Here is a 13614-nt window from a genome sequence, read left to right as displayed (position 1 = left end):
CATATGTGAACAAAATCAAGAATTTTAATTGGATTAAGTAAAAAATAAAAATAAAAAATAAAGTAATCTGCGTTAAAATGACCTTTTTATGACCAAATGACCAAAGTAATGGGTTTAATTCCCTGGGAACCCACATACTGATATACTGATTGTTTGAATGCACTATAAATGCTTTAAAAATGTCTGACAAATGAATAAATGTAAAGTGTAAATGTACTTTCTACTTTTGACTGTTTTATTTATATATATTTATATATATATATATATATATATATATATATATATATATATATATATATATATATATATATATATATATATATATAAATTGGTTTTCAAAATACATTTATATAAATATATATTAGCAACATATTATGTCGTTTTTTCAGCCATATATATATATATATATATATATATATATATATATATATACAGTATATGCATGGCCAATGTTATTCTGTGGTTAAAAGCAAATCCAGTTTTTAAAGATGAAGGAAAACTGCAAAACAGAAAATGAATAGAAACAGAGACTGCATCCGGCACTAACAGTAGCTCTGAGGTTGGATCAGGGAAGCAGGACAAAAGAGATGTTTTTTTGTGTGTTTTGTTTTTTTTATAGCAACGCTCAGAGAAGTGATCTGATTTTGGGAAGTGCAAGCAACACATTGTGTCTCCAGGGAGGAACAGGATGAATCTTCAAGCAGTCTTCTGGGAAACAGGCGGAAAGGGGTAAGTGAGGAGAGGGGGGTGGCCAGAGCTGATTTAGCTTCCTAAAATCAACATGATGGCTCGTGTCTGTGGTGTTACCTGTCTCCAGAGACACTTGTCTAGGTGGATACCTGACGGTTCCACTGCAGGGCCTGGAGTCATTAATCTACCCTCGTGTGTTGGATCAGCCTCCATGTGACAGCACTTTTATACTCCACAGCACAACACCATAATAAAAAAACATAATTGCCATCCAGAGAAACCACACCGAGACACATTTTCAGTGCCATTATTTAATTGTTTTTACAGTGTTCTGCACCTCAGAAATTAGTATTTGTTGATGTAGGGCGGGGCAATTGAAAAACCAGAGGCACAAAAATAATCTCTGGCCCGAAACCAAGTGAGCTGTCTAGCATTTTAAAGAATCATAGGAGCACCGAGATCCAAAAGGAAGGTAACAAAATTATTCTGCCTTCTAAGATACAATACCTTGTTTTTGCTGAATTTTTTAGGCAACATCACATGCAACTTTCATGGATAAAGCTATCTCAGAATATACTGTGTCAAGTCCAAGATGGCAGATGGAGTGAGAGAAATGTTACCGGTTTCTCAAATGACGCACTATACACTATGTACTTGGCCATCCAGTGCATGCATTTTCAAAGAGTATTATTGTCTCTAAATAAAATGTATTTATTTTGCATGAAACACTTGTCATTTTTAGTTGAAGAAATTTACATTTCAAACACACATGATGTGTTGCCGCTAGCTTTAACATGTTAGTCCACCTCAGTCCAACACTTATCTCAAATAAAGCACATACGGTATAAGCACATACAGAGTGGGGTGATGGGAAAGCATTCAACTCACATTTCTATTCACTAACTTCACAGAATTTTTGTTTGTTGCCAGTGGCATGTCCAGACTTTTTTTGACTGGGGTGGCCCACGTGGGGCACAGACTCATTCAAGGGTGGCATGAAGCGTAATTCAACATCCCTGATAATAATAATAATAATAATAATAATAATAATAATAATAATAATAATAAGACATGTACTGTACATTTTCTGAATTTTTTTAAGTCAAATGTTACTTTCCTAAATAACTGATTAACCGTTATTAAAGGTTAATACTGCAAAACACAGAAGACACTAAATATAATTTAATTTGGCCAGGGCCACCCTATGCCCCACATCTGGACACGCCCCTGGTTGTTGCCACATTTGCTATTTTTACAATTGCTTTTTCTGGCATCGTGGCCAGATAACTTCGCCCCTTCAGCAACATAGGAAAGTGTGACTCCTGAATGCATGAGGTGTTCAATATTCCACACACCATCTGATCTTGTGAAAATTACAAGATGGTGGTGAAATTTTTGCTAAACGATATTAAGTGTTTCCATATACACATCACAGAGTTCCGAGGTGAAATGTCCACTGCGTGGCGCTAAAAGCGAGTTAAATTTTGGGATGAGATTTTTAACAAGTTTTAGATCAACAAAACCTGCCAACCTCCCTACCCTTAACCTTAAACCTAAACCTAACCAAAAGTGTCATAAAAAGCAAATCTGCGGTGTAGAATGCAATTGCGATCTTTCAGCTCTCATGTCAACTCACCTGCTCTTCAGGACTCATACCCTGGTATTTTTCCTCACAAGCACAGCACTCTATTAGTTCAGCAACCATGCAACTTGATCATACATAAACAAGCTTATAAAATGTATTGCACTACAAGTCATGCACCAGAGTAAAATAGTTTTTATGTCATAAGATAGCATTGTGTAATAAACATTGCAAAGTGTCTACGAATTGATAATCTGCCGTTTTATTTGTGATTTGTGTGAAAGGGTATAAAACTTGTTGTTTTAGCACCTCTAATGTTAATTTCACCAGGAAACTGCCGCATATACTGTATGTACAAAGAGCCATATAAAAATGTTATTGAAAATTTGTACCATACCAGGTTATGTAGTACTTGTGGCTTCCCACTTGAGCATTTTTCCACGTCAATATGGGACATTTTACTTTTGCACATCTCGCCGCTAAAACATAGGATGATTTCATTGGCCGCATTTTCACTATCTGGCCAAATGAGGGTGTGCTAGTGCATGCCAGGGCCAGTTGCCTTCTCACTGTCACTTCCGGGTTTCCTCAAGGCCAGTTGCCAAGCTCTCTGGCCCGCCGATTGCCCTTGAGCCAAAGAAGGACAGCTGGGGATTGAGGCATGGTCAATGTCAAAGGTGGAGTTTCGCTGAGTCAGGTCAGAGGTTTCATCACTACGATATTCATTCCCCAATCTTTCATATCTAGCTACCAGCTAACCTCAACAGATCAACAGAGAATGGAGAATCTTCAGTACTGGTCAGTAGATGAAATCAGGTCTCTTCTGAATATTTGGGCTGATGAAAATGCGCAACGTCAGATCGACTGTCTGCCGAATGAAGCAGTGATTAAATATATTGTCGCCGAACTTGCCAAGTTGTATATCCAGCACGCAACAGTACAGGTTTTGGGGGGAAAAATTCTAAATTGCAGACACAGTACAAATCTAGGTTCATTTCAAAGGCTAGCTAGTCTCCAGAGTCTGATACCTCAGCTTGAGTTTCCTTGTTGCTTGTGAAATGGCCGGGGTGTGTGAAGTTGGCACCAGGGCGGCGTATTAAGGGCGGGTTTTAAGGCAGCGCTATGGGGCTATGGCTCGATGGTAGGAATGCATAGATTTTGGCCTACTAGCCCTATCTGACCAGTTGATAGACCTGGCTCACACTGGCCCGATGGTGGTAAAGCAGCTATTTAGGCCAAAATATGGGATGTCCTGGTTAATAAGTGACAGTTGGCAACCCTAATCATTTAAAAGGCTCAATTTTAGTTAGGATACTGGGTTAGATAGTAGCTGTTCAAGGACTGGACCATGGTTACAGAAACTGGCCTTTGGTATCCTGTTTAGAAATGTTCCTAATAATGAATAACAAAGACTTCTTGCTTTCCACTGCAACCTTCTTTTGCAACCACAAGCTTTGTGCTCTAGTATTTTACATTGAGCTCATGTCAGATCCACCTCATGTCAACCTAAGCACAGTCCAAATACCTCCAGCAGCATGTGGGCCAGATCCAAGCCAAATCTCAGCTTCTCCATCCAAACCAAACCACACAACATCTTAGGAGCAGGCAGTTGGTTGAGGCTTAAGGGGCTTTGTTTGGATACGAGGCAGCTAGGGTGGGGCTTTTCTCAAATACAAAAGATTTACAGGCATTCTCTTCCACCTCTCAGAAATGAAGATGAAGCAAATACATGGGAGAACCTCCCAGCCAAGAACAACATCATATGCTGTTCTCACCCACACATTTTGGAGTCATTTCAATCACTTCTGGTGAATGAGCTCAATTGTTACTCTCCAGGGCTCTTGGAATATTCCAGAAAAGCTAAACGTGTAAAAGCTCTGTGCGTAAAAGGATTGCCATTAAACAGGGATTCTTTCTAGGCAGTGCTATGATGGAATGGAGGGCTAATGGGATCAGAGAGAGTTAACAGCTCCTATAGGAGCCCATTTGTTAAACAAAAGGGACTTTTGGAGAGTATAACAGGTCTAATGAAAGATATGGAGGCTGATAGCTAAGCTTTAAGGGTAATTTATGAAACAGTAGGTTTTGAATTGCTGGTAGGTTGGGTATCACCTGCCCCGCTTCAAGCTCATGGTTTCTCCCCAACGAAAGCTGCCAATCACACAAATCTCTCACAAGACAGTAAGGACAGACAGGTCTATAAGGGACTGAGTGCAATATTCAAATTCATAAATTTTTAGCTAATATATTCCACAGTATAATACTATTTACCTATGTGTTACAATCTTTTTATTACAGTGAACATCTTGTGTTTATCTAACAAAGCACCAAAAGATGCCACAGCATTACTATATTTTTGACATGGTAACATGGTAGCGCCAATGTTTAGAACATGTGACATCGTAATAATGTGTTGTTTTGGATATGTAACATGGTAATACCATAGATTTATGGAAACATGGCAATGCCATGGCACACTCTCAGAAAAAAAACTAAATTGTACCTTTTAAAGTGTAAGGGCTGTCACTGGGATGATACCCCTCAACGGGTCCTTTTTGTACCTTTTTTACATAACCGTACCCTTGAGGAGAAAACAAGGTACTGCGCAGGTCAATTTTGGTTCTCAGAGGACCATAACATATACATGTACTTTGAAAGGTACACAATGTACCTTCAAGGGTCTTTAGGGTCCCAAAACTAGAAGTACAAAAAGGTCCACTTGAGGGTTACAACCCCCATTGATGGCCCTTGTACCTTAAAATGTACTTTTTTTTCTGAGAGTATATTTTGGTTATGTACCAGGGTATTACTGGAAGTACCTAGCAGTGCGATTTAAATAACATGATATTTTAATATGGTAATAAATCAGTATACCATGGTATATGTTTAAGTACCATATTATTAGCATTTGATACTATCACTGTATCATTGTACCACCTGTACCATTATTTAAGAATCTGTTCACAGCCAAATACAATAAAATAAATGTTTAGATGTATAGTATAAAGTTATTCAATAAACATTATGAAAAATAGAAAGCAGAAAACCACTTACAAAATAACTTATTTCACTAAATGTATTAGAGAAATACCTGTGAATACATTACAGGCCACGTGGAGAATATGGAAATGGGCCTGGTAGGTTTTGTAAAAGCTCTGTGCGTCCCACTAAAGAGTACTGTGAAGAATCATTTGTCTTTTCTCTGTGTCTTCCTTACATAAACTCACAAGGACACTGACTCTACAGGCATGAATGGGTGTTTTTCAGCAGATGATGATTTGTGCTGAAGATCAGCTCTTGCCAAGTAAATCAGACAGAAACTAAAGCAATTAGCAAGCAGAGAAATTATGCTAATAAGTCTGAGGACCTTGTTAGGTCATTTTCATTATGCATGTTAAACCATGACTTAGGGCAGACCTTCACCGTATGAAGATTAATTATTGTCCAAAGAGAAAATGTGTAGAATTTGATATCACAACCCACTGCACACAAACTAATCTCACAAACATAGGCCCTCAAATAACAACAATACAAAATTGTCAGTCTTTCTATGTACTGTAAAAAAAGGTAGCACTTTATAATAACTATGCAGTATAAAGTATTTGTAAAGCACAAGTTTATAGTTAATTGATCATTTATAAATGATTTTTCCTACATTATTAAAACATTAATAAGATACATACAAATAGAATGTGATTCATTTATATTCTCTGTAGCAAATGGTTTACTATTGTTTAATAGGTTCTAAGAACAGTTTGATAACGGTTTTTCATTCTTAGTAAACAATTTGTAAATCTTGTTAATCAACTGATGTATTTTAGTTGATGCAAACCAGTTGCTAAGAAGTGCTCGTGAGAACATTAATAAGGTATAAATTCATAGTCATTAAGGAAATTATATACACACATTTATATGAAATTAAATGGATATACATTTATGCTTAATGTTTTATGAATGTATTTTTTATGGCATTTAGGCTTTTTTTAATGGGATAGGGCTGACATAGAGAGGGACAATTTCTGGAGAGTTTAAACACACAAATGTGAAACTTATCAATAATTCTTCTGTTGAAACGTGTATTATTTGAGCTGTAAAGATGTTTACATTAAAATTTTTACAGCTGTATTAGGGATGGTTGACATTATGTACATCGTCATGGTAACGAATGGGATATAACTTTACACAGATGTGGTTAGTAAGTGAGTTTATCACATTTACACACTTATCCTTTATGTCTTGTGTCTATACTTTTGAAACTGTGAGTATTTTCATGTTCAAAAATTGGCCTCATTCACTTCCAGTATAAGTGTCTCCATGTAACACACATTTTTTTGCTTTTTTTTTAAAGAAAAGGAGGAGTAAGTCCAAATGTATTTTTGTGATAATGAACATTATGCTACAAATTCTGTTGATTGAACTTAACTTGATTGAACCCGGAACATTCCTTTAATGTGTTTTTGGAACATTTACTATTAAAGCAATGTCTGCTTAATAAAGGTCATAATAAAAGCACTGTTTAATTGCAAGCTAAGTATTCTGCGTGACCTAATCTAAAGTAAGCACTAGATATGCCCAATTAAACTTTTATTAAAGATGCATTACTCTGGCTAAACAGACATTACTTTGTAAATTGATAATTTATCAATTGACAGCTCTAATAAAAACTATATGGAGCTCCAAATCGCAGTCTCTACAGTGGAAGAGGCATTTCGTTACTAAATTTGATGGCAGTTGGGTGAAAAAAAAGAATTAGTCAGAAATCTTGTGGCTCTATGTTTTTCTCAAGAAGTATTTGTCAGTCTGAGCTCCATAAGTTACTCTCCAGTCATTCAATATAAAGCTTTAACGGGACTATAAATACAGAGCACCAGTGAAACTGCTAATCAAACGTTTACAGAAACTTTCCTCAGTGTCAATATGCATTAGCCTCTGACGGCTGGCCAACTGGCTGATTGATTAACACCCACCTTCAAATGCACATCCCAGGGCAACCTGAAATATTGAGGTTCTGAAATAATCATCAATGTCAACGTTAGAACACATAGAAAGAGAGGATTGAATAGTCAGTGTTTGTCCTTTGATAAGTGCAGATATACGGTTGAGTTACTGTGTGTGCTGTGCTGTGCTGTACGACAGGCTGAGTCAGCTAATTAAAGGTCTTTGAGTCTTTTAATCGATGCCCTCCCTTCCTGCTGCCCTCCCTCAGCTGTCTTAATCCAGTCTGTGTGTGTGAACGGGTGGATTCGTGTATGACAGTAAACAGTATATAGATATATTTCACTCTTTACTGCATTCTATCCTCAATTATTTTCTACGAAAACTTCCAAAAATCATCATCATCATTTACTCACTTTCATGTCATTGACTTTCTATCTTCTGTGAAGCACAAATGGAGATGTTAAGCAGAATAATCAAGCTTCTCTTTTATACACTAGTAAATGGACAGGAATTAATGCCTAATGTTGAATTGGGATGGGGATCATGAGCAATTTTACAATTCTGGTAGGGGTTCTGGAAGTTATAATTATGTACTGTATATGCAGTATGTGTATGTATGTATAGGAAACATTTGAATATTTTTTTTGGAGGTACTTTACATTTTTCCTTTAGTTAAGGGTTTATAAATGGGGTTCATTAAAGACTAGTATATTTATTTTTATAAAAACATGCATAAAAGTTATGACTCATGCAATGCTGGACAAATAGTTAGCATTTTAACTTACGTTTTATAAATGCTCAATAACACTCATTGAAAATATGTAACCTATGAAAATGTACCTTACTTTAAAAGGCATGAAGCATTAATTTGCCAACATTTAGAAACATATGTACATAAAGTTCAGTATGGTTTATTGGTCATCAGGTTTTATTATATGCAGGGTTGGGGAGTAACAGAATATATGTAACAGGATTACGTATTTCAAATACAAAATATAAGTAACTGTATTCCACTACTGTTACAATTTAAATCATTGGTAATTAGAATACAGTTACATTCAAAAAGTATTTTGATTACTGAAGAGATTACTTTGCATATTATTGTCATTTTTTTTTTTCATATTTAGTACTTTCAGATGGAAAACATTTATACATATAAATGATGTGATCCAAAGTGCATTTGAACAGCGGTGAAACACTTTCTTATGATGTGTTACATTCATACGAGCAGACAGAGAAGTACGTTTGAAGAAATAGAAATAAACCTTGTGTAAATTGTTAGCTTTATGCTAAGCTAAAATGCTATTTCTAGCCATTTTACATGCACATACATACATCACCAGACACAATCATATTTTTATCAAGAAAATTCACATTGTATCATAAATTCCTTTTTTCTAGTAAGATCTTTGATATTAAGGCAAAAATCTTATTCTTGATAATACATTTTGGAATACATTCTGGATATATGATATATGTTGTGAGTGAGCATGAAGATCTGAAGTGTTTTAGCAGAGGACTTTAGGTTTCTTGGACTTAAGTTGGGACAGCACTTGGAGTAATACCATTCTTTTGGCATTAATGTGACAACACAAGTGAGTCAAGACAATACAGTAATAAATATAAACACAAAGCGGCCAGTAGCAAAATGACATAATCCCTTACTTTAATCTTTCTATTAGTCTATTTTAAATCAGTGATATATAATGCATTTGTAAATGCTTTATTAGTCATTAATAAACACTTTTATAAACCCTTAACAAAGGGAAAATTAAAGTAAAGTGTTACCAATACAATTTGCATTCTAGAAGGTCACATGGCTTTAAAACAACACATGAGTGAGTAAACAATGACAGAATAGTATTCATTAGGTGAACTATCCCTTTAAAATGACAGCAGAGTTTAATCAAATCTTGCCTCATTATAGATCTGTAGTTCCTCTCTGAACAGGAAACAAACCATTGAGTGCAATAGTGTGTCATTGTTTTGTGTCTCTTGAGATTTATTTTGGCAGGTTGGCTCTATTTGGCATGTGGCTTCTCATCTCTTCTTCTGTTTGCGTTTCACCCAGTCTCGAGTGAGTTCATACTTTGGCCATTTTCCCGGACAGAAGAGCCACTGTTGAGGAAGTACTGGGATCCTGCCAGTATGCTGATATCAGACAGATTTTAGATTGAGTGCCTGCACGTACTGTATCACACATGCGTCAGATCCTTGCATACCCTGCAGGTTGTGGGTTCAAGTTTTCTGGGTAAAATTGCTCTGTACAGACTGAGCCAACAACTTATCCGGCAGCTGATATCAGCAGCAATAAACGCAACTAGAGTTTCAATATTTTCATCTTTACTGTATACTCGTATTATTCTGCAGGTTGAATTTTTTTTGATGACTTGGCTATTATAACATTTAAGTTACATAAATCAATTCCCACTTGCCCTTGGTTACAATTGGTGGGTTGGAACCCATTTAGAGCTTTCCAACAACATATGACACATGGCTATTTGATCCGTTTTATGTTTTTACTGATTGCAATAATAATTTTACAGTGCAAAATGAATATTAATTTATCATAATACTTCTGATTTGTCTGCAGATTTCAAAGCACTTGGTCAGTTTTGGTCATAATGCCTGCATGCATTGTAAAGTAGAGCTTCTTTAAACCATACCTATTTTGTGTTGGTCAAGACTGTAGTTAATTATTATGTTGCTAATTATTTTTATCTCTATGACCCGCTGGCACATCCTGAAGCAAAACCAGTTGGGAAGAACTGGTCAGTATAGTTTAAAAAGAACATGTCTTACTGTCATGAAACCATCCAGCAGGCCCGAGTCATGTTTAGGAGGTGCTTGCAGGCGCTCCATGGACCACTTCTCAATTATTGATGACACCTGACTGTTCTCTGTGTTCAGGATACGGAATCCTGTCATATTCACACCGCTGTAGCGATATGGCTCCACATCCAATGCAAAGAGATCCTAAAGAATATGGAACATGTCATTTGTTACTAAAATAAAAAAAAAAAATAGGAAATGTAAGAGACGTGGCCTTGTGAGTGTGAATGTGCACAATGGTGCTTATGGGCATCCTGAGTTTCTTGTTTGACTTTGACTTGAGAAGTAAGAGGCAGCTTTCAAATTATAAGGATAATATATATATATATATATTCTTGAGTGACACAATCACGCTTTAATTGATGTAATTTGAAATCGAAGAGTGTGAGATCTTGCTGACGAGTCGGCTGTCATCACTGCTGGTATCGCCATTGAGAAAGAGTTCATTATGGATTTACAAACCTGAGATGTTCTGCATGATCGAGCGATTGATTAATTAAACAGGAAAGGAAATCAGATTAGTAAGTGCTTTTTGCTTTGTTATAGCAGCATCAGGAGTTTCTAAGTGTAAATTCTATTGCTTGAGCATTCATGATCAAGTTTTGAAAAGTAACTGTGTACTCTGACGAAACAAAATTAATTGCAAGCAACATTTAAATTGCAAATATTATTAGAGAGCTTTTTCTTTGTATTAGACCTCTTTGGGTATGGTTTTCGTGCATGGACGTGTTTTTAAAATGTCAATTGGTATTATTAGTTGACGGCCACATAATGTATGAGCATCTTATTCATTGTGAAACTGTGTTTTCTTAATGGAATGAATAACACTGAAGGCCTAGACTTAAAATGCACAGGCCACAGCTGATATATATATATATATATATATATATATATATATATATATATATACACACATATATATATATAGGGATATCGAATTAACATGTTAATTCTGTGTGATTAATTATATAAAAAATAACGTGTGGATTACACACAACACTGTTTATATAATATAAAAAAATTTTATATTTTAGAAAATTTATTAAAAAGAAAAAACTGAAACGTCACATTGACATAAGTATTCAGACCCCTAACTCAGTACTTAGTTGAAGCACCTTTGGCAGCGTTTACCGTCTCAAGTTTTTAAGGGGTATAATGCAACAAAATTTGCACACCTGGATTTGGGGATATTCTGCCATTCTTCTCTGCAGGTCCTCTCATGTTCTGTCAGGTTGAATGGGGGCTGTCGGTAGTCAGCCATTTTCAGGTCTCTCCAGAGATGTTCGATTGGGTTGAATTCTGGGCTCTGGCTGGGCCACTCAAGGACATTCACAGAGTTGTCCCTAAGCCACTCTTGTATTGTCTTTGCTGTGTGCTTAGGGTCATTGTCTTGTTGGAAGGTGAACCTTCGGCCCAGTCTGAGGTCCTGAGTGCTCTGGAACAGGTTTTCATTCAGGATATCTTTGTATTTTGCTGTGTTCAGATTTCCTTCAACCCTGACCAGTCCCCAAGTCCCTGGCACTGAAAAACACCCTCACAGCAAGATGCTACCACCACCATGCTTAACCATTGAGATGGTATTGTACAGATGATGAGCAGTGCCTGTTTTCCTCCAGACATTATGCTTAGAATTGAGGCCAAACATTTCAATCTTTATTTCTTCAGACCAGAGAATCATTTTTCTCACAGTCGGAGAGTCATTTGGGTGCTTTTTTATGTGTCTTGCACTGAGGAGAGGCTTCCATCTGGTCACTCTGCCATAAAGCTCAAATCGGTGGAGTGTTGCAGTGATGGTTGTCCTTGTGTAAGTTTCTCCCATCTCCACACATGATCTCTGGACCTCAACCAGAGTGATGATCAGGTTCTTGGTCACCTATGTTACCAAGGCCCTTCTCCCCCGATTGCTCAGTTTGGCTGGGTGGCCAGCTCTACGAAAAGTCCTGGTTGTTCCAAACTTCTTCCATTTAAGAATTATGGAGGCCACTGTGCTCTTTGAAACTTTCAATTCAGCCAAACAATTTTGGTAGCCTTCCCCAGATCTGTGCCTAGACACAATCTTGTCTCTTAGCTCTGCAGGCAGTTCCTTTGATCTCATGGCTTGGTTTTTGCTCTGATATGCATTTTCAGCTCTGAGACCTTATATAGAGAGGTGTGTGCCTTTCCAAATCATGTCCAATCAATTGAATTTGCCAGAGGTGGACTCATCAATGTTTGAATACTTATGTCAATGTGCTATTTCAGTTTTTTCTTTTTAATAAATGTAATAAATGCAATTTTATCAAAAAAGGTTGTTTTGCTTTGTCATTATGGGGTATGGAGTGTAGATTGAAGTGACAACAATAATTTAAAGCATTTTAGCATAAGACTGCCAAAACTAAATGTGAAACAATGAAGGGGTCTGAATACTTTCTGAATGCACTGTATATATTATTATTATTAGTATTATTATTATTATTATTAGTTGTCCAATGGCGCAAAAGGTAAGAAAGAATATCTCTGAAAGTTTGACAGAAATTAGACTATGAGATGTACACTTAATGAAAGTGTAACTCGGCTGTGAAACCAGGACGCTATCCAACAAAGCAATAATATATATATATTTTTTATTCAGGTTCAGTTATTTTTACTTATTCACCCATATATATATATATATATATATATATATATATATATATATATATATATATATATATGTGTACATGTATAAAACTTACAATATTCCCACAAAAAAAATTATCCTGGTCTGATGTATGAATTTTAAAGTATTTTATGATATAAAAAGTCATACTTACCAGGGTGGTAAATATGTAGTGGTAATATTCAGTCATCATTCCCATGGCCAGAGCCTGAGAAAAGAGATTGAGCTATAATGAAAACATTTTCAGACAAGAGTAACGCTGTTGGTGAAAATGTGCCATTTATCATTGAATAAAGGAAAGGCATGTGAGGAAAATGGCCTTTATTGTTTATATGATATTTTGTGGCTCATAAAAGTTTTATATGCGAAGGACTGTGAGCTGAAATAATATGAAACTTTCAGTCTGTCTTTCCTTTAGACCCTTGAAACACACCCTCAACTGTCTCGCTGTTGCTTATAAATCCATCCAGAGCTCTTACATTACCTCAAAATACTCCAATTCAGTGATAACAAAGATGCACACATATTTTACAATTTTCTTACCATATATCCTGTATGTACGTATATACATATATAGTATACGCTCTACCACTACTTTTTAACCCCATAGCAAATAGTCATTTTGTAAAAAGAAATAAGAAAGGCTGATATTTGTTTTAAAGCACTGTATATAGCACAGTGTTGTTTTACTGTATTCAGCAGCAGATGAGAGAAGGTGAAGTATTTAAAAGAAGAGCAGATGGGATTTGGTTTACTTGTTGCTTGTTTGTTTCTATAAAAGTAATGAGCTCTAGAGTTCCCACGCCAACAGAACCACACATTCGCACGGCATCTCTCGAAGACTGACAGACAACTCAATCCATAACAATAATTAATTTATGTGCCAAGCTGTTGTGTTGTTAAATGTTGGAAAAACAAATGCCTAAACCCAAGT

At 36.1% G+C, this 13614-nt stretch overlaps 1 protein-coding gene across 2 annotated transcripts in view; it reads right to left on the bottom strand.

Annotated features, from left to right (window-relative positions):
- Positions 1-13614, bottom strand: part of LOC127655889 (glutamate receptor ionotropic, kainate 2) — a 301274-nt gene that overhangs the window by 191744 nt on the left and 95916 nt on the right. For both annotated transcript variants that reach the window (XM_052143929.1, XM_052143930.1), the window contains exons 5-6: positions 12835-12888; positions 10013-10186 (exon numbers count right to left, since the gene is read on the bottom strand). In XM_052143929.1, the coding sequence (XP_051999889.1) occupies positions 10013-10186; positions 12835-12888 (228 nt within the window). The remainder of the gene's footprint in view (positions 1-10012; positions 10187-12834; positions 12889-13614) is intronic.

This window comes from Xyrauchen texanus, chromosome 15, assembly GCF_025860055.1.
Source record: "Xyrauchen texanus isolate HMW12.3.18 chromosome 15, RBS_HiC_50CHRs, whole genome shotgun sequence".
Classification (NCBI taxonomy): domain Eukaryota; kingdom Metazoa; phylum Chordata; class Actinopteri; order Cypriniformes; family Catostomidae; genus Xyrauchen; species Xyrauchen texanus.
Note: the sequence above shows the minus strand (reverse complement) of the source record. Positions and strands in the feature narration are given on the sequence as shown.